A 21,089-nucleotide genomic window follows, 5' to 3' on the forward strand; every position below is an offset into this window, starting at 1 on the left:
TCCCCTCAGCCCTGGCAGGATGCTGCCTTCCTCCCGGACCCAGCTGGGGCTCTTCTTCATCCTCCTCTGCCCCGCCAACATCATCGGGCTCTGGTGGTGAGTAGGACACCCCGGGGTGGGAGCCAGGAGGGCGCGCACAGGGTCCCTCTCTCTCCGGGAGTGGTGCCCCCTCCCCAGCTTGGGGACAACAGAGTCCCCTACACCCAGGGCACCCCTTGGATGGGGACTGCTACTCGCTGGCCAGGCGGATCCAGATGGGGGGCACCCCCACGCTGTCGGGGCTCGGGCACATGAGGGCTCTGGGGACAGCAGGCTGGGGGACCCTCAGGGGTATGGGGCACCCAGGTCCTGCGGAAAGAGCTGCAGCCTGCCTCCCCGCACCCCAAGCCCGCAGTCTCAGAGGGTTGTATGCCTGAGGGCTGGGGAAGGGGGGGTAGGGGCCTCCAGACCCCTCCAATAAGTCAACTTTAATTAAAAGCCTGAGGGTCCCTACGGTGTCCCCTCCCAAGCGGTGGCCTGGACGCAGCGGGGACAAAACCCCTGTTTGTAATGGTGCCTTCATCAAAGGCAGAGACGGTGCCTTGCAGGATACCGGAGGGGGTGGGGGATTCATTACAGGCGCAGAGCTGGGACCCAGCCTTGGAAAGCCCAGGTATCTGTCGAAACATGAACTATTTAAATCTATTAAGAATTTCACCCAGCCTGTCTTTATCCGGTTTTAAGTGCTTAGATTCCAGCTCCCCGGCGTGCCGTCCGGGCTATCATTCATTATCTGAGGCTATTCGTCTCCACATTGTCACACTCTTTTGACCCCTAAAATAAAGCTCTCCATAAGCCTTTCCCCTCCCAGTCCCCTGCCTGCCCGCCAGTGATTTATTTTGCAGCTCCATCCCCTTCGCTAGCCCTGGCTCCTGGGGTGCCAGGCAAAAGCGGGGGGGGTGGGTGTAAATGGTATTGTTACAGTCAGTTGTACACCAGCTGAGAGTTCGGCCCTGGAGCCCAAGCGCTGTGTTTAATGCTGGGGAGGGGTTAACGCGGGTCTGAGAGGGGCTTGCCTTGCGTTTCTTGCTAGAGGAGGGGAGAGCGAGGCAGGGTGAGCCCTGGCTAGGGCAGGGTGCGTGCAGAGGGTCCCCCTTCTCCCTGCCACCTGCCTTGTGGTAGCTGTGCCATCCCAGGGCACAGTCCCTCCTGCTGCCCAAGAGCTGCTATTTTTCCCTGTCTTATTCTCAGACTGCTGGTCCGCACACACACCTGTCCCTTCAGCTGTCCCCGCTTTCTCTGCCCCATCCTCATCAACACCCACCTGGTGAGCCTTCACCCCCAAGCTCATGCCCCATGTCCCAGCTCCAGGGACATCGGTCCCATCCTGCCCACGGCTGGAGCAGGCAGGGGTGAAGCAGGAGATCACTTTGCCTTCAATTCGGGGGCAGGCAGACGGCAGCGACAAGGGCAGGGTACCGGGGTACCCACTGCCCCCCACCCTGGCTGCTCAGAGCTGAGTCTCGCCGCCCAGCCTGGGTCCTGCTGGTGCCGTGACCACGCCATGCGTGTGCTGGCAGCACTGGCTCGGGGAGATTAGCAGGATTTGGCAGAGGAGGGCAAGGGGTCAAACTTGTTTTTTCTTCTCTTAAAAAAGAAGAAGAAAAGGAACCTTTAATTTAAGAATAATAACCCAGCTGCACGCAGCGCGGCCGAATGCGCCGGGCAGTGGAGCGGCTGCAGAGGGATCACCAGCACGCACTCCGCTTTGCTCCGGAGCCAGCAAGCCGGGAGGAGGTGATGTGTGGATGAGGCCACCAGCACCACCACACGGACATGCCGGGCTTCCCGGGACGGGGCACTGGAGCAGCCAGCTGATTCACGAGCTGCTTCCCCCAGAGTTTGGGATCTCCGGCCCCCGGCTGAGGTCATCCCTCATTTCCAGGGAGCTCTTCCCGTGCGGGGGAGAGAGGTCCGGGTGCTGCCCAGCCCTTTGAGCCAGCTCAAGACAGGCATCTTCCCACATGCCTGCTCCTGGTACCCGTCCCCTCTCCCAGGTCTGGGTAGCACTGGTGTCTGTGGCTTTTGCTTTTGGTGAGGAGGGATTCAGGGGTGCAGCCATGTGTTGTGTAACGGCTCCTGGAAGCTTCAGGGTGGGTGGCATTGGTAGGGCTGTTCCTTGCTGTCTCTGCCACCAATGCATAGGGACTTTGGTGGCACGCCTTCACGTGTGCATCTCTGGGCACCCGTGGGTGCTTAGCCAAGGGGGCATGTTCCCCTTGGACAGTAAAGGAAGGTCTTTACCACCCCCCCATCCCACCCCTGGGTAATGCACCTCTGGTTGTGCAGTGGTAGGGGACAAAGGGGCTGCCTGTTTGAGGCATTTTTTGCCCATGCTGATGACAAACTGATTTGTGAGAGTGGCACAGCAGGGTGCAGCAGGCATGGGTCCTTGGGGGGCACAGGCCCCAGCCCAGGCACACAGCCGGGCTTGGCCACTGATGGGTGGTAACTGCGCCTGTCGGGATCCTGGCAGATGGCTGCATCTACAGAGAACAGTTTGGATGTGATGTACAAGCAGTGACATCATGCTTATGACATCGTAGCCTGAGAAAGAGTGTCCTCATTGTGGTTGGATGTCCCCAGAGGGCTCACTGAAGATATAGTCACCCTTGTCCTATACGCCCTGTGCCTCTCTGTCTAAGAAGAGGCAGGGGGACAGAGGGATGGGCAGGTACACGAACCTTTCCATGGCAGAGGGGAGCAGGCTGTGGTCAGTGCTGATGGAAAGGTGTCTCATTCAGGTGCTGCTGGTCCCTTGGTTAGTGCCAGGCTGCAGCAAATAGGCTCCCCTTGCTCCCACCAGCCCTGTAAAACCTCTTTCTTCCTCCTCCCCTCATCTTTTCATATTTCTCACCCAGCTCCTTGTGCAACAGTGATTTCTCCCTGAACAGGACAGGTAGGACTGCCTGGGGCTCCTGGGCTGGCCCCGAGGGTGCAGGGATATGGGGCAGACAAACCTGGTGTGTCAGGAGCCCCGGGCAGGTTCAGGGCAGGATTTCAGCCAAGCCAGTTTGTGGTTGGGCTGTGCTTACAGGGATGGAGGCACTGTGGGGATGGGGGTGAGCAAAGCTGGGCTTCCCCAGTGCCCATGTGGGCACAACTGAGAGCAATCAGGAGGTGGAAGAGAGCAAGGGGAAAGATCATCCCAGGTGAGATGTGCTCCACTCCAGCTGTGAGTCTGAGGGGCCCGGGGGAATGGACATTTGCCCTGTGTCTGCTTCCCATGGATGCAGATGGGCAGTGCATCTCCAGGTTTTCGTGGGGCTCTGTCAGAGGAGCTCAGGGAGGACCCATCCACCAGCACTAGTGGCTGCAGCCTTGCTTGAGGGGGTCCCAGCCCTGCATCCCCTGAAGCCACACACCCCTTGGGTGGGTTTCATGCACCCGTGCCCTCCTCTTCTTCTCTGCTGCTCTGACTGGCACCTGCACCACGCGGAGCTTGTAAGGGCAGGCTGCCGGGCTGCAGGGCCCTGCCTGCATGCCTTGGGGTGACCATAGTGAGTCACCCCCCAGGCCTGCTGACCCACACCTGCTACCCCACAACCCATGGCTCCCCATGGTGCCTGGTGGACTGGGCTGCCCAGCTGTCCCAGGCATGCCTTCACCCCTGGAGCAGCGCTGTGAAGGCAGCAAAGCACCTCCCAGCACAGGAGCCCCTGCCCGGTGCCATCTCTTTGTGTCCCTTCTGGGGCAGCTGCTGACCTGCTGGATTTTTCAAAGGGGAAAAAGTTTCCCTTGTGTTCTTTGAGATGGCACCAGCTCCAGAATTGGGCTACATGTCTCCTCCCCCAAAGACAACTGAGCTTTCCCCCTCACTCCTACTCCTGGTCACCTCCACTCTCCCATGGTGACACCCAGGCTGCCCAGCCCTGCCACGTGCATGCCCCAAACTGAAGGGCTCAGCTGGGCTTTGCATCATAGGCTTGGCCTCCTCAAACCCCCCTTGTGGAGGAGGGTGCTAGGCAGAGCTGGGCACACCCTAATATTTGCTCAGGACATACAAGGTCTTGCTGACATGTGTGGCACCCACATTTGGGCATACGCTAGCCCAGCCCTCATGCCACCCTAGCTCCAGCCTCCATGAGTGCCCAGAGGAAGGATGCAGTGACCAGGGATGGGTGGTCCCTTTTCTTCTTATCCCAGGCCCTCCAGGGCTTGGACATGGCTTTGAGACTGCCACCTCTGTGGGCATGTGCTCCCTCCATGCCCCACACTACCCGCAGCACAAGCTTGGGCAGCTCCTGCCCGCAAGCACCTGGCCTCGGCATGACCCTGCAGCTGGCAGGTCCATGGGTTGACACCATGCCATGCCAAAGCCTCTTTCCTTTGGGCGGCATCCCAACTATTTGCAACCCATCCTTGCTGAGGAGGTGTGAGGAGGAGGGCAGGGAACCCCGTCCCCCTGCTCTCCTGAACCCACAGCATTTCCTATTCCCTCGGTGCCCCTGGTGCTGCTTGGCAGCCAAGCCCCAGCTGTGCCCCCCCAGGGCAGTGACTTGCTGCTTACTCACCCCCACTCTGTGCGCCTCCTGCTCCGCTTTCCACACCTGGCTGCCCTGGTTAGTGGCAGCACCCACGCATCGCCCCGGGTGAGGGGCCAAGTACCCGCTGCGCGCCTGCGTGGGTTGAAGGGAAAGCTGGATGGGTGAAAATTCATGTGTGTGTCCCCCTCACCCTGTTTGCACAGCTTGGAAAGAGATGGGCTCCTGCCATGTCCGATTTCGTTGCGGGACTGTCACTGAATGTGACAGCACTGGGGAGGATGCAGGGTGACCTGTCCCGCTGGGGATGGAGCTTGGCTCTCCAGGGTTGGCATCCTGCAGCTCTCACCTTTACAAGCAGGTGGAGAAGTGCCTGTGGGCTCGAGGCGATGGGCTGGGTACCCTGGCACCCTACTTCCCCTCCTGAAGGCATTCAGAGGCTGGGATGGAGACCTGGAAGCAAGGCATGGCTTCCCTTGCTACCCCAGAGCAGGGTGCCCTTGCCAGACGGGAACACCAGGCAGCAGTACTCAATGGGTGCAGACCCGGCTGGTCCCACGTGGAGCTGGCACAGCACAACTGCCACTCTCCCTCAGGGTTTCAGGGACATCAGGACCAAAGGAGACATTTTTCCACCCAACATGGGGGTGCCATTTGTGAAGGCTGTCCATTCTCTTCCTTGGCATGTGGCCAGTCCGTCTCCATCAGCTTCCTGCAAATCGGAACCCCCCTGGCTCCCCTGGATCACAGTCTGCTGGCAGGGCCAGGACAAGACCTGCTCCACACCAGCTCCATGTCCAGGGGGGAAATGGGGACTTGTGCCAGATTCCTTGGTCCCAAAATCCCAGATTTTGCCTGGGAACCAGACCAGGACATAATGGAGGCTCCATGACCGTGAGCTGAGCTGAAAAAGCTGGTGGTTATGGCTCTTAGGAGCCCCAGGCTCTGTTGCAGTGAGGCCAGAGCACAGGGGTTGCATCAGAAGTGCCAGTGACTCCTGTTTCCCGTGCGTCACTGGGATAGGTCTCTGGCTGTAGCTGTGGCAGCCAAAGGGGTGACAGCAGCAGGTTGGCTGCAGGTTGCAGCTCCTCCTCCGTGCCTCAGTTTCCCCTTTCAACAATGGGGGTAGTTTCCTTTGCACAGGGGTGCTGGAAATCACATCAGAAAGTGGAGCTCTTTGTCCTGGCTCCTTTCAGGACGAGGCAGCAGCCACCCGGCAGCAGTTGCGGCAGCAAGCAAAGGACGCCGGGGACAGGCAGGAGGGATGCTGCCGAGACAGTGACCCTGTCCGGGGGCTGCCAGGCGGGAGGCCGGGGTGCCCCGGGCAGGTTGGGGGGAGCCGGGCTGGCGACCCGGCTCCTTCACCAGGGCAGGGGGAGGAGTGCCCGGCGGCAGAGGTGGGGCACCTTAATTGTAGATGCGGGAGGCCTTGGAGCAGGACAAGCTCAGGCAGATCTGGGCCCCGCGCCGGAGCCCTTGCCAAAGCGGTAGCAGTTTGGCAGCATTTTTCTTGCCCTTGTCTCCCCCCCCCCCCCCCCCCAAACCCTCCAAAGCAAAACAGCTCTCGGGCTCCCGGCAGCCTCCCCGCGCCAGAAAGCGGAGGCCAGCGGAAATTAATATTGCGCCGGACTTAGGCAGCCCACCCCACGCCTCGTCAGCATGGCCGACGAGCTCCTGTGCGCTCCCACCGGCCTCACTGCCGCCCGGGCCATGGGTGGGGACCCCCACGATGCCGGCGAGCCGCCCGCCGCCCCCCGGCCCCGCGGGGCTGAGCTCTTCTTCCCGGCCTGATCCGGCGGGCTGGGGTGAGCCACAGTTCAGCATTTGATCTGATGGCCCCGGGGGTCTGGCGCATCGTTTTTATATGAGTACAAAGAGTTGTCTTTTAATGAAAGTCCTGTCCCAGCTCCCCTTCTTCCCCACCCCGCCAGAGCAGGCGGCCAAACCTCCGCCATCCCGTGGGGATGTTGGGACCCCACGGTCCCCAGGGAGGGCGAGCTTGGAGCCTGGCATGGAGGCTTGAATCCCCATGTGGTCATTGTGCCATGGGACTGGACAGGCTCACTGGTGGCTTTTCACATGGGCCCCAGTTTACCCATCGATGAGGGACCTAAGCCAGCCCAGCCACAGCCCTGCAGTGTTTTCCCAGCTGCCCCATCCCTTTGCAGAGGTGCCTGTGCATCATGCAGCAAAGGGAAACTGAGTTGCGGGGAGCAAAGGGAGAAGGATGCTCCCCAACAGTGGTGTGGGCTTGGCTCAGCTTCCCTGCTGGAGGTCACCTTTCCAGGCTGTGCCTCTTGGTTGAGCTGTTTAACCCTTTAAGCCTCTAGCCAAAGCATAAGGGCTCCTTTTCCAGGCTGTGCAAGAGGGCACGTCCTTCCCAAACCCAGCTGGTGTTTGGTGGGCAGGAGATGTGGACAGCCTGGGAGCCTGATATGGGGCGGGGGGACCCTGGCAAGACCTCAAGCTTCAAACAAGGGCCTTGGAGGGAGTTTGCACTGGGGGCAGGATGGCAAGCGAAGTCCTGCAGCCTGGTGTCCCAAACACAGCCCCCCAGCTGCGCGTGAAAAGGAAACCCAGAATATAGTTAAACACCGAGATTCAGCTTGTGATTTTCGAGCCCCTGGGGCTTGGCCAGACTATAAAGGTCTGGGTTTGGAAGCTGCAGAGCAGCCGGTGCTCCCCAATGAGCAGGACTGCCAGCACCATGGGCCACCTGGGTTCTGGTCCCTAGGGAACCTCAGGGGACATGGCCTTGCAGTCCTTGGACATCCCAAAGTGCTGGGGAATGCTGAGTCCAGCCCTGGGGTCCTGTGGGCATCCGCAGCCAGAACAATCATGTTATCGAGCAGACAAGTTCTGAGCCCGTGGGAGTGGTGCTGGAGGCGAGGTGGGGCCATGTGGGGCTGTGTTTGGAGCGTGCTAAATTGGGGTGGCCCATGGTCACCCGGTCTCTGTGCCACAGGACGGGCAGCGTGGGTGGGAGGCTGCCAGCATGGTGTGCCTGCCCTCTGCCCACTGCGTCTCCGGCGTTGTCCGCAGCCGAGCTGGAGCATCGCCCGCCCCGGCACGGGGCACGGCACCAGCGGGCTGCGCAGCTGCGCGAGCCGTGCCATGGAGGGCACTCCAGGCAATATGTGTGGGGAAAGTACAGGAGTTTCTGTAGCCAGCGGCCTGCTGGGGAGTGCGGTGTCGTGCTCAGACTTTGCCTCCCAGCCCGGAGAATCAGGTACCTCGCTCCAGCTGTGCTGGCGAGGAGGAGACGCTTCTGACATGGGCCGAGCCGAGACTTGCCCTCCTGTGCTGGCATCAGCGGTGCTGGCCATGCCACCTGCAGCCCTCCCTCACACACCCACGTCTGCCTGCGGCTCCATTCCCCTGGGGCCAGTGCCTGGGTAGCGGGAGGCGAGCATGGGAGCCTGGCCAGCAGCCAAGGGGCTTTATCACCAGCAAGGTCACTCGGCTCGTCTCCCACAGGGTAAAGCAGCGAGCCCCCCCGGAGAGGGGGAAGCGCACCAAGAGTGCTGGCTGGGCTCCCTGCTATGCCCACAGGACTCTGGGAGCCTCAGCTGCAGCGGGCATCAGTCACACCGTGAAGCCAGGGCTGTGCTGGGCCAGTGCCAGACCCAAAGAGCAGGTGCTGAGCAGCACAGAGCCTCTGCCACCTCACATCGGGGATACCGCCATCACCCCCAGGGATGTTCCCAAGGGCTTCGGGGTGTGGAGTGGCGTGTGCCAGCATCATCCTCCAGCCAGCCCCACAGTTGGGGATCTGCCCCATTCCCCAACTGTCTGGGCAGGGCAAGTTATCCCCTGGGTGCTGGCATGAAGGTGTCACCCATACCTTTTGTCCTGCCCTCCCTGCATACGTCTCCCTGTCCCCTGGTCACCTAGGCTCAGTGCTGAGCCAGCACTTCCCCGTGGCCCCGCTCTGTCCCTGGGAGCAGGCCTGGCCATGCCCCATCCCCACCCTGGTCCCCCCCAGGTTTGGGTGCTGGTTTTGCTCTGCTCACTGTCCCTCCTGCAGGGCAGTGGGGAGCCCCCTGGTCATGGACCCCAACAGCATCTGTCGCAAGACGAAGCGGCTGGCAGGGAAGCAGGCGGAGCTGTGCCAGCTGGAGCCGGAGATCGTTCAGGAGGTGGCCAAAGGCACCAAGCTGGGTGTCCGCGAGTGCCAGTACCAATTCCGCTTCCGCCGCTGGAACTGCACCAGCCACAGCAAGTACTTCGGCAAGATCCTGCAGCAGGGTAAGGCCAACACTTCCTCGGCTTCCCAACTCCCAGAAAGCCTCCAGCTGCCTGGTCATGTGTCTCCCTGGGACTCCCGGAGCAGAGTCTGGGCGTGCAAACCTCTGTGTGTGTGTGTGGGGGGAGTTGCTCAGTGCTCCCTGGTGCAGTCACGCTGAGGTTTTACTGCCGGGACATGTCTCCCCGTGTTGTAATGAAGCAATTACCGATGCTCCCAGACAGTGCGGGGCTTCACAAAGCCCAAGAATGCACCCTCGTCTGGCAGTGATTTACTGCTCCCCTGGGACCCCGGGGTGTGCTGGGGGAAGGGGCCCGGGTGGGAGGCAGTGCACAGCCGCCGGGAGCTGCCCCTAGCCCCATGGGTGCCCTGCAGATCCCTTCTCCTGGCCTTGCAGGGAGCAGAAGAGAGGAGTGCTTGCCCCCTCATCCCTGTGTCTCTGGGTGGACACCCTCATGTCACCCCAAAGGACAAGGGCAGGGTGGCAGGGAGGGATGGGCAGGTCCCAGACAGGTGGATACAGTGCTCCAAACCCAGGCCCGTCAAAGCCGGAGCAGGGGCAGAGCAAGAGGGCACCTCTGAGTCTGTAAGGGATGGGAAAGCCCTGCCACGCTCCCCAGGGAAAGAAGCTCGGGGTGGATAGGGAAGAGGGAGATAATGAAAGCACCTCGGGTTGGTAGGGCCCCTTAGTGGGTGGTGAGTTTAGTCTTGCCCCTGTTGGTGGTGCATCTCCTGCTGGTGCATCCATTGGGCCAAGGCAGAGCGGGTATGCCCTTGAGCCTTGCAGGGGGGTCGGGGTGGCCTCCCTGGGGGCATTGCCAGGGGCAGGGCACCCTGAGCACCTGGCAGCTCTGGGTACCAGTGGAGGGGCAAAGCTGGGGCCTTGAGGGAGACACTGGCCCATGGCAGGGCATCAGGCTTTTTTAAAAAGCTGATTTGCAAGTGTGGGTTCCCCCAACACAGGGAGGTGTATTCAGTCAAGGAGCAGAGATCAACGGCACACAGGGACAATCTTGCCTCTGGAGTCACCTATTTTCACACCAACCTGGCAGCGAGTCAGATGTGATCTGTGCCAGGCAGGGCTCCAGGCTGGAAGCGGGGTGGTGCCAGGGTGCCAGGGCCTGACCAGGTGGCAAGTGGGTGATGCTGGTGGATGAGCTGTTGGGTACCCAGAGGCAGCTTGGGTTGGAGGAAGCACAGGCGCATCAGGCATGGGGATGCTGAAGGAGCCACCATGCTCTCTTTGTCCCAGCCTAGCTGCTGGGGTGGTGGAGATGAGCAATGTCTGGGGACAGCGGTGAGTTTGGGAGCCCCTGACACTCTGAGGACATGCAACATCCCAGCTAGAGGCATGGAGATCCCCAGGGCTCCATCATGGGTGTCAGAAGCAGACAGCTTGCCCTACACTGAGAGGAGCCAGAAGGAACGAGCCTCCCTGTAAGCCTGCAGGGACTGCATAAACCATCCCAAACTTTTGGGGGTTCCCAGCTGCCATCAGATGGGTACATCCCATCTGACAGCCTCTTCTTTCCAAGGATGCTGCAGCGGGCTCTGGTTCCCAGCCATGGCCTCCCCAGCACAGTCACAGCTGTCTCCCTTTCCATCCCTGCTGCTTGTGCCAGGTGTGGCGTGCCAGGGCAGGCTGGCTTGGGGGCAGCCACGTGTCTGGAGGAGCTGTCAGAGGATCGGCATGCCCCCGGGGCCCCGGCTGGCAGGGTGGCACAGGGACCTCTGCCAACTGCGGGCTGCCCACAGAGGGCTCTGCCAGCCCCAGGCAGCTGGGTGGTCATGGGGCTTTGGAGGGATAGGAGGGTGTACTGGGTCTGGCTGAGCCAGTGCAGGGGACACCCGTCCCCACGGTGACACTGCTAGAATGGCACTGGTGTACTCAGTTTCTACCAGCACCAGTGGGTATCAGGTGCTGCGTGGGCTTGTGGAGGAGCCGCTCATGGAGCTGTGCCCAGGAGCCCCTCTTCCCACAGCCCCTCCAAGTCAGAGTGCTGGAGATGGAGGGATGCGGCACTCCCCAAAACACACATTCCCCTCTATTCCCATGCCCCAGGCACCCCCTGCGTGTCACCACCCTGGGCCAGCCCTGCCCTGGCATTTGGGTGGGCAGAGGTTTGCCTGGCACAAGGTGGGGGGGAGTGCGGGAGCCCCCCAAGCAGGGCGCCGCACCCCTGCTGCCAGAATCCCCCGCTGGCTGCGGCTGCGAGCGGCAGGTCCGGGCAGGGGAAAGATGCTTGGAATTCGTGTCCCGGAGCAGAGAGAGACAGGAGCAAATACTAATAATAAATAATCCTGCAGGGTGGAGGCTGTGCCGGCAGAGGGAGGGGAGCAGGGAGCGCCCCGTGGCAAAGCGGGTATGGGGGGAGAGCGGGCAACACAGCTTCATCACTGCCACCCTGCAGAGGGGTGAGTGGTACCTGCGGTTTCCCTCGCAGCACTTCTCTCCTCTCTGGATGCCAGTTTGCAGCAGGAGTTGGGATTTTTACTGCTTGAAGGGACATTGTAGGGTAGTGTGAGGAAGCTGTGTGTACCACCTAGTCACCCAGGACCCCCCCCGCTCTCGAAGCTCCCCTCTTGCCTATGGGGCAGCACCCGTCCTTGCAAAGGAAGGCAGATTTGTTGCCCCTAGGACCCTACAGCTGGGGTGGAGGAATGCTGGCAAGGCCTGGCCATCCCTCAGATTCTGCATATCTGCTTGCAAGAGACAAGCTCCTGCCCCAGGCAGATCACTCCAGAGTGGGTGCATCACCTGGGGAGCAGCACTGAGCACAGAGGAAGGGTGAGGAGGGGAGATCCGAGCGCCCACGGGATGTCGGCGGGGGGATGCTTTGCTTGCAGAGTCTTTGCCAGAGCTGACCCCGCATCCTGGCCCTGTCTGTTCTCCTGCAGATATCCGGGAGACAGCTTTCGTGTACGCCATCACGGCAGCCGGGGTGAGCCATGCCATCACGCAGGCCTGCAGCATGGGCGAGCTGCTGCAGTGCGGCTGCGAGCTGACGCGGAGCCGGGCTCCCCCCTCGCCCACGGTGGGTCCGGGCACGGAGGGCACGGCCTGGGAGTGGGGGGGCTGCGGGGACGACGTGCAGTTCGGCTATGAGAAATCTCAGCAGTTCATGGATGCCAAGAGCAAGAAGGGCAAAAATGACATCCGAGCTCTTATTGACCTGCACAACAACGAAGCTGGGCGCTTGGTAAGGCCCCCGTGCTCCCTGCCCTCTGCAAGCATCAACCCCCTGTGCCCTTCCCAGCTCAACCCTTCACCTTTATCTCCCCCAAACATGTACCTGCACCAACTTTGGGTGAAATATGGACCCAATATCTCTCAGAAGCCCTTTGCAGGTGTTTTGGAAACCCCCTGTGCCCCCTCAGCACCCTCTCCCAGGCCAGGGCAGCACCAAGAAGCAGAGTTTTGGCTGGGGGTGCTGGGCAGAGAGGCGGGGGACTGAAGGCTGAACATCACTGTCTCTTCCCCAGGCGGTGCGCAGCTACATGAGGACGGAGTGCAAATGCCACGGGCTGTCGGGCTCCTGCACCCTGCGGACCTGCTGGCGGAAGATGCCCCATTTTCGTGAGGTGGGGGATCGCCTGCTCGAGCGCTTCAATGGGGCTTTCAAGGTGATGGGAGGCAACGACGGGAAAACCCTCATCCCCGTGGGGGACAACATCAAGCCTCCCGACAAGCAGGACCTCATCTACTCGGCTGACTCGCCTGATTTCTGCTCGGCTAACCGTAAGACGGGCTCGCTGGGCACCCGGGGCCGCGTCTGCAACAGCACAGCCATGGACACAAGTGGGTGCGACCTGTTGTGCTGTGGGCGAGGGCACCGGGACGAGACCGTGGTGCTGGAGGAGAACTGCCTTTGCCGCTTCCACTGGTGCTGCGTGGTGCAGTGCCGCAAGTGCTCCGTCCGTCAGGAGCTCAGCCTCTGCGTCTGACAGTCTGGAATCGGGCAAGGACAATTTGGAGGGCCACCCCAGGCTCACGCTGCGGCCCCCCCTGGGACAGAGACAGGCTGAGCCGATGGCAAGGGACGGCGTGGGTGAGCTCAGCTCTGCGCCCCGGGGAGTCCCAGCTTCCCCAGGGGACAGCATGGGGCTGCCTGGCATCTCCACAGCCCATGCAGTGGGGGCTGCAGGTGCAGAGCTTCCACTAATAAAGCTATTTAAAGCCGGTGTGCCACAGCGCTTCCTGGGGAGGGCTGGGAAGCGCTGACCACCATACCGGGACGGGACTGGCTGGAGAGCCATCCTGCCCCGGCTGTGAGTCCCTATCAGCCGGACTCCCTCCAGCCTCCTGTTCGTGCTGGCTGTGCTGGGACCTGTGGCAGAGCCCGGCTCATTTTTTATCCCCTCTCTGCTTTTCTCCATGGTTGTAGAGCCAGATAAGGATGAGGGCGAGCACTCTCCTGCCCTGCTCTCCAGCCCCCAGGCTGGATGGGTCTCTCCTCCCATCATCCATGGCCACCATCACTTGGGGATGCCAGTTTGTGTCCCACCACCACCTAACCTGAGATGTTTTGTAGTGGTCTGCGGTCCACAGTCCCTTCGCTCATGTCTCATGCAGGAGGTACAGCTAGCTGCCCTGACACCATGGTGATGGGCTGTGAGTTTCTTGAAGATATCCTCTATTCTTTTCACTCTATCTTCAGCCACTGTCGCTGCAATCCCCACCGTGGGGCCTGGCACAGGGAAGCCCTGCGTGGCACTGACACTGTTGGCTTGGTGGCATGCGAGGCATTCGCTTGGCATGCCACAAGCCACGTGCAGCCTCACCTGGCCGGCACAGTGCCAGGCACGTCTTGGTAACCTGATCAGCCCGTGACCCTTGTGGGCAAACACAGGGCGAGGAGCAGCCAGCCTGGCTGCCCAGCGGGGCAGGCTGCCACCCCTCTGCTTCAGAGGCTCCGAGGGTCTCCGAGGGGGTCCCTCCCCTGCTGCAGGGAGCCTGCAGGAACTGGTTTCTCCAGCCTTATCCAGCTTGTCGGTTTAGGTAACTGCAGAGGGGAATGTGTGTGCGCAGCGCCCGCTCGACTGCAATGCCACGCTGGGCAGAGGAGCCCCCGAGGGATGTCAGCAGAGCCAGAGCTGCCTGGGCAGAGAGGTCCATGCTCCTGTGGTACAGCACAGGGCATGGGGGCTTTGCCTGTCCACCCCTCTGCAAAAGGGCTACCGGGGCTCTCAGCCGAGGCAGGCAATGCCCCGCAGGCTGAGTGTTGCCAGGCAGGGCAGGGGCAGAGCTCGCAGTGCTGGGCACGCTGCAAGGCAAGGGGAGCAGCAGTGGAGTGCTGGTGGAGCCCACCGGCGGGTCCCTCCTCGCCCACCCCCAGGCAGCCAGCAGGGAAGGGAAGGGGAAGCAGGGTACTGGTGAACCATTAACTTGGCCCAGCGAGCACTGGGGCGGGAGCTTCTGAATCTGTCAGCTGCAGCTTTGCAGCTGGAAATTCCCTCCTGGTTTGCCCACAGCGGAGCTGGGAGAGGGGAGGCACATGGGACTCCCGGGAACTCCTGGCTGCACGCCTGCCCATGGGAACACGTGGGTGGGTGTGAGCGGGGCTGGGTGGGTGCGCGTGAAGGTACCTGTGTATGCAAGCAACTCGGTGTGCATGTGTGTGCATGCAAGGTAACACGTCTACGTGTGTTCATGACCATACGTGTGCGTGTGAGCTTGTGTGCACACCCATCACTGTGCATGTGAGCCCCTCATGGGTGCACAAACAAGTTGGCCCACACGTCTTCGTGCATGTATGCAGCAAGTTGTTAGTATGTGTGTGTGTGCTGGTGACACTGTCCCCGTGTGTGCCTGTGTGCGAGCATGTCTGTTTGCACGTGTCTTACTGTGTTTGTGCAGGTATGTCTGGGACAGGGAGGACATGTGGGTGCAGGAGAGCCCTGCAGGAACAGAGCTGCAGAGATGCAGGGTCTGTGTGCACTGGGAGATGCAGGGACCCATTTTGTAGGCTGAGCAGGTCCCTTTGAATTAGAAACACTGGAGCACACCTCAAGGCCTGGGCTGCCCATCAGGGGAGCTCACTTCAGGCAGGTCCTGTGAAGCTTTGGGTCACTCCTGCTCTCCCCCAGAGCCATCCCAGCTAGTTGTACTGGGGAATTCTGAATCTCTTTGTGAGATTTCAGAGTCCTAGCTCTGAACTTCAGCAAGTTCCTTCTCTGGAGTCTGCCTCAGTTTCCCCACAATGGGCTGCTTTCATGGTCCTGGCTGCAGGGACATGGCTCTGGAGGTCTGGATCATGGCCTCATGCCCTGAGGAAGACAGGTAGTTCTTTTAAGGAATCAGACCTGTGTCCTCTCTGACATTGCCCCAAATCACAGCTCCTGAAGGCTGGAGACCACAAAAGCCAAAAATGTGGAGGGGGAAGAAGATGGAGAATGGAGTTAGTGCAGGGGCAAGGGGTTCTCGCTTGGCCACTGATTGTGGGGTGACTCCTCTGTACTTCCAAGATATCTCCAAGTGCTCTGCCCAACTGGGGAGAAGAGTTAGCTCTCGTGGGGGCTGCTGACTCCCTACCACTGCTCCCTGTTGTCCCTGAGCTGGCAGAGCCAAGTCCATTCCCTTGATTGCCAGGAGAGGCCCTGGCACAGCCAGGTGATGCCAGTAGCCAGGCAGGGGCTGGATCTGGCCCAGCAGTCTGGAGAGGGCTGAACAGCCAGCAGACCCCCCTAGCAATCTCCCAGGTCCTCAGACCCCTAGCAGTGCCCCCTAGTTCTCCAGACCTCCAGGAGCACTCCAAGAGCTCCCAGTCCACTAGGACCCCACCCCAGACTCCTATAAGTGCCCCAGCAGTCCCTAGGTGCCTCTCATCCCCGTTAGTAACTCCCCAGATCCTCAGAAGTGCCCCAGGAGACCCCTAGATTCATAGAAATCCCCCAGCTCTTTCCAGACCCCCTAGGAGCCCGCTGAACCCCCTCAAGAGCCCGCAGTTCCCAGCCCGGGGGGTGTGGGAGGGGGTGCAGCATCCCCGCCGTCGCCGTGGCAACCCGGGATGCGGGGCGGGGCGATCGGCGCGGCGCCGGGCGGCCGCCAGGGGGAGCTGTGTCACGGCACGGCAGGGCGGGGAGGGGAGGGGGGGCCGGGGGGGGCTGGGGGGTGCATGGGGGGGGATGGAGGGGTGCATGGGGAACGTGAGGAGAGGGCATGGGGGGGTATGGGGGTGGGTTGGGGGTGTCTGTGGGGGGCTGTATATGTGGGGCATGAGGGAGTGCATGCGGGGTGTATGGGGGGGTGCATGGGGGGATGGAGGAGTGCATGGGGAACGTGGGGAGAGGGCATGGGGGGGGTATGGGGGTGGGCTTGGGGGTATCCGAGGGTGTGCGTATGCATGGGGGGCATGAGGGAGTGCATGGGGGGGTGTACAGGGGGCGTGCATGGGAGGGCACGGGGACAGCCAGGGAGCTTGCATGGGGGTATGTGTAGGAGGGCATGGGGGGGTGGGAGGGGTGTATAGGGGTGTGTATGGGGCTGTGTGAATGTGGGTGTGCATGGGGGTTTATGGCGGTGCACAGGGGTGTGCAGGTGGCTGTGCCGGGGGAGCTGTACATGGGGACTTGTGGGGGGGGGTGTAAGCGTATGGGTGTGCTTGGGACTGTACTTGGGAGAAAGTGCATGGGAGTGTGTGTGTGAGTATGTATGAGCCCCCCGATTCCCTCCCAGACTCTTGGCGCCATGCTTTTGGGAGCAGTGCTCAGGCAGGACCCAGCTCTTGGGGGGGGGGGTGGGGGGAGGTGAGCCAGGGGTGGACAAAGGTGGCTGTGTGGGTACCATGTGTAGCTGGGGAGTCCAGGGGGTGTAGTTGTACATGTGAGTGTGTGGCCCAGATCCCTGGTGCTGGGCAGATTACACTGCAAAACTTGCAGGATTTTCCCAAGGGAAAAAGAGGAAGTTTATAATATTTGGGTGGGGTTTTTTTTAAAAAAAAAGAATCCCAAACCTCTGTAACATTAATGGCTTCATTTTATTTGTTTCAAATGGGAAGAGCACAATTTTCCCTTCAATTGCCCTAGTTGAAAACAGCCAGACAGATTAATTCAATCAAACTTGAAAAAAAAAAAAAAATCCCTCTGGACTGAGATCAAAATAGAATGTTTTTGCCAAAAAAAAAAGAAGCTTTTTAGGAAATTTTGGAGTAACACAGATAGGCCTATGAGGGGGAGGCTGAGAAACCCGCATACCAGCTCAGCTGAGGGAAGGCTCGGACAGCAACACCCGAAACCTCTGACAAACCCATTTCTTGTGGTTGCAGTCCTTCTGCCCGCTCATTGCTGGGTGCCCAGCCAGGGGCTGCCTGTCTGGCAGAGCTGGGTCCCGGTCAGGGCTCTTGCCTGCCCAGCCCCAGGCCCCGGAGGCCTCTAACTCTCCTTCTCCAGGCTCTGCTGCTCCCTCCAGGGAGCTGCCTGGAACTGTCCTCCTCTGTGCCCACCCCAGCTCCCAGTGACAGATGTCACCCATGCAGCCACGGGGTCACATCCACCCTGACCTGCCCAGGAGGGTCCAGCTCATCGCTGCTCGCCGTGGGGGCTCTGCTGACCCCCCCAGTCCACTGCTCCCAGCTCTGCCCTGCTCTTGGGACCCTGGTGTGTGCAGTGGCTGGCTCTGGCAGCGGGGAGGTGGGTGCTGGGGGAGGTGCCCAGGCCAGCCCTGCTGCGGCATCACCAAGCACCCAGGCAAGGGGATGCGCTGGGATGTGGGGCACCCCAAGCAGGGTGCAGACAGTGGGCATGAGCCCTTGAGGGGCAGGAGATGGGGTGTGCAAGGACTCCCAGATGTGCTGTTTGGGGATCCTCCCTGTGAACATGAGACGTCTGTGTTCTTCCTTTTCCTCAACCTTCTCTGGCACTGGTGTCTGGGCCCTGCTCTGTCTGTGCAACCCCAACACCTCGGGGCTGGCCGTGCTGGCATGGCGCACACCAAGCAGCGCCTGTGAGGGCGATGGGCTCTGGAAGCTGGCAGGGAGCTGCTCCCCGCACCGCCCCCCTGCTCAGAGCACCCCTCAGACCCCCAGCAGAAGGGCAGGGCAGAATCCCCCCACTCCTGGGTCCTGTTTCTGACTGATAACATCTCACCTTACCCAAAGCCCTTCCGCTCCTGTGGCCTCATTACTTACCCTGTAACGAAGGCAGCAGCCATCCTCCATGCCTGGGGAGGGAGCTCTGACTATGCCTACCCCCGGAGGGCGAAGCTGCAGGAGAAGTGGCTGCTGAGGCAGCTCCATGCCCTGTCGACCTCGCCTGGGGAGCAACACCCTCCACCCATCCCTGGGGTGGTGCATCCCTCCCCGCAGCGGAGAGGTGCCCGGGGCAGCGCTGCACAGACGGGCTTGGGCAGTCCCATCCTGCCACCTCCCCTCCACCCCAGCCGGCAGCTTGGCCCTTTGGGGATGTGCTCTCCTTGCCAGAGGCAGTGCTGGGATCCCCCATCCTGGTCATACCAGCACCCCAACCAGCTTGGAGGCTGCTCTGCCATGGGGTGTCCCCTTGCACAGCCAGTCCCTGTGGTGTGGGGGTGACAGCATGGGTGGGGGCCTGCTCTAGCCCTGGCATTTAAGGCTTCCACGGGATGGTACCCACAGTGGGGCTTCAACTCCTTCCCTGCACCCTGTTGCCGCTGTGGCACCCACTGCCAGCTGCTGGGAGGAGGATGAGGAGGGAAGGTCTGCCTCACTGCAAGGATGCTCCCAGGGATGGCTGGAGGTGGACAGATCCTACCTCTCCGCCCTGACACGAGGGGCAGCGTGGCCAAGCGACGGCACTGGGGCTGGTGTGCACCCACTGCCCCAGGCCCTGCCAGCGCCCCAGCCCTGGGCAGCCAGGAGGACTGGCTGGGCCGGCCGGGTGGCCGTGCGGTTGGCTCCTGAGTCACGGCGAGCAGACTCAGGCAGGTCGCGGGGTGTGAGCCAGCGGGAGGGCAGCGATGCTGGGGGCTCCGGTGCTGCTGGGCTGGGGCAACTTGGGACAGTGACTAACGCTGCCGCAAAAGGCAGGGTCGCTCCGACCCCACGCCCAGCCCTGACTCACGCAGCCGCCGCTCCGGTCCCGTGGGTGCTGCCGGGCAGGGGAGCGAGGAGAACTGCGCTGCAGGATGGCGAAGGCTGGGTGCATGGCTGGCTACATGGGCTCCCAGTGAACCTCTCCTTCCTCGTCCTCCAAACAGGCTCGCATGCCCTGCTGCAGACTGCAAGCCACACAGGTCCCAGCACCCTTCCCCTCTGGTTTCCAGGTCCTGGTGGCATCAGACCAAGTGCCTGTCCTGGTGCTTCTCCATCTCTGTCCATCCTCCTGCTCCCCCATGCTTTAAGGTTCCCCAGAACTTCCCCCTGCACCCCTTCAGCCCCACTCTGTGTTGGCAGAGTTGCCCCATCCTCCCACACCTGCACACACAGACTAGCTGGACCTGGTGGTTCCAGGGGACATCAGCCCCTCCAAGGCTGTGGCATGGCCAGGACTGTGCTTGGCTGGAGCAGGCTGGTCTCTCCCTGTGCTGCCCTCCGGTCCCATCCATGGGCCTGCAGCCAGTCTGTGAGATCAAGTGGGAGCAGCATGATACAGCAGAGAGACCTCAACCCCTGCTTTTCCCTGCCGTGGGTCTCTAGGGAGTCATTCTTGGACATCCCAAAGCCCCAGAGAGATGACTGACTGCTCCAAGGAGATGCCAGAGACTCTCCATCCAGTGCCTATGAAAACTGCTGCATGATTGTCCAGGGCACAGGGCTTGGAGGTTGCTTATCCTAAGGCAGAATGGGCTAAAGGAGGACACCTGCCAGGACGGAAGGGGGGAACAGAGCCAGCGAGCCATGGGCTGCATGCGGAGGTGCTGGAAAGGGTCCTGAGGGAGCTGACAACAGAAAAGCCAGCCCCATCCTCCTGGGGGTGTGGAGCCCCTGGTGTGGGGTGCTGGCAGGACCTGCTCCTGCACAAGGGAAGGAAAAAGGAGCAGGGAAAGTGCAGGCAGACTGGGGACTGGGCAGGAGGATGTGGGGTGTAGAGATGGAGGGATGGCAAGGGGGATGGAGGGACAGAGAGAGGGTACGAGGGACAGAGGGACAGAAGGATGGAGGGAAGGGAGGATGAAGAGAAAGAGGGATGGATGTTTCCTCAGTCCCCTAAACAAAGCACATGATGGGGCACCACATAACTTGCTGAAGGAAGGGACCTGCCTGGGTGCTTTGGCCTGGGCAGTGGAGCTCCAAGGCGTGTCCCCATGGTGCCCTGTGCCAGGAACCCCCCATCACCTTTCCTGCCCTGGCTCTGGGGAGCAACACCCCTCATGCTGGCTCTGAGAGCTTCCCACATCCTTCCCTGGCCTGTCCAGAGTGTGGGACTGCCGAGGGGTGCTGGAGACAAGAGAGAAACTGGGAGGTGGCAGGTCCCACGGCCCTATGGCCCTGTGTCCCCAACCAGGGGTCTGCAGCAGTGACAAGGACAGATGCGGTGCTCACAGAAGGCCCAGATTTTGCCCTGAGCCTTGATGCTCCCATCAGAACCAAAGCTTCCTCTGCCAGCCTGGCATGTCTGCCTGCACCCATTCCTGCTCGGAGGGGCCAGATCCTGTCCCGTAGGCTCCCAGTTCCCCAGGCTACAACAGATACTTAATCTTGTGCTTACAGGCTTTGCCGGTGTGACACAGAAGAAAGGCTGGAGCAAAGGGATCACCTGGTTCTTCTTCAGCCCTGGCACATTTCTAGGACATGAGGAAACAGGACCCCCCCTGCCTGCCCCCACTGTGAGCGCTGAGATGGTGGGACATAGCAGCCGGCCTCCTCCCCAAGTCAGCAGGAGCGTGTGAGTGAGACACCCGCTCTTGGAAGCGATTATGTCATTAAAAGCTGGAGGAGGATGAAAGAGTTTCCCCTCTGATTTGCCTTGGCATTTATTTGTGCGCAGGAACCTAACGAACACACAAACATCTGCGCTCCCAGAGCCTGGGCGCCAGTGTCCCCAGGGCTGCAGGAGTTGCCTTCTGGTGGGAAGGACCCCCAAAAGGAGCCCCCAGAGCACCCTCTGGTGGGTCCAGCCCATGCTCGGGTGTAACCCCTGGGGTGGCCTGAGAAAGCAGGGAGTAGTGAGGACCTGCTGGGGACACCCGAGCCAGGGTGCTGCATGGCAGGGGGGGGCCGCTCTCCTGCCTCCTCCCGCCTGCCAAGGGGGTGTCCAGTCAGCCTGTACCAGGGTGCAGAGGGGAAATGGAGCATGGGAGCCAGGTCTTGGGTGGGAGGAGATGAGGAGGGCAGGAGCAATGGCCACTATGTTGGGGTCCAGTGTGTGTCACCCTCACAAGGCCCCTGGTGTGCTCTGCCCAGCCC

At 61.3% G+C, this 21,089-nt stretch overlaps 1 protein-coding gene across 1 annotated transcript; it reads left to right on the plus strand.

The window, feature by feature from the left end:
* On the plus strand, positions 1–12,718 carry WNT6 (Wnt family member 6). Its single transcript, XM_074828264.1, has 4 exons — positions 1–96; positions 8,551–8,771; positions 11,668–11,969; positions 12,253–12,718. The coding sequence occupies exons 1-4, from the start codon at positions 20–22 to the stop codon at positions 12,712–12,714; spliced, it is 1,062 nt and encodes a 353-aa protein (XP_074684365.1). The 5' UTR covers positions 1–19; the 3' UTR covers positions 12,715–12,718.
* Positions 12,719–21,089: the final 8,371 nt, after the last annotated feature.

This window comes from Strix aluco, chromosome 6, assembly GCF_031877795.1.
Source record: "Strix aluco isolate bStrAlu1 chromosome 6, bStrAlu1.hap1, whole genome shotgun sequence".
Classification (NCBI taxonomy): Eukaryota; Metazoa; Chordata; class Aves; order Strigiformes; family Strigidae; genus Strix; species Strix aluco.

Bases quoted from the DNA above. Each gene is read 5' to 3' on its own strand.
- WNT6 (XM_074828264.1), top strand. From the start codon at position 20: ATGCTGCCTTCCTCCCGGACCCAGCTGGGGCTCTTCTTCATCCTCCTC. The intron at 8,772-11,667 runs GTAAGGCCAACA...GTTCTCCTGCAG, and splicing joins CGGCAAGATCCTGCAGCAGG to ATATCCGGGAGACAGCTTTC. The intron at 11,970-12,252 runs GTAAGGCCCCCG...TCTCTTCCCCAG, and splicing joins ACAACGAAGCTGGGCGCTTG to GCGGTGCGCAGCTACATGAG.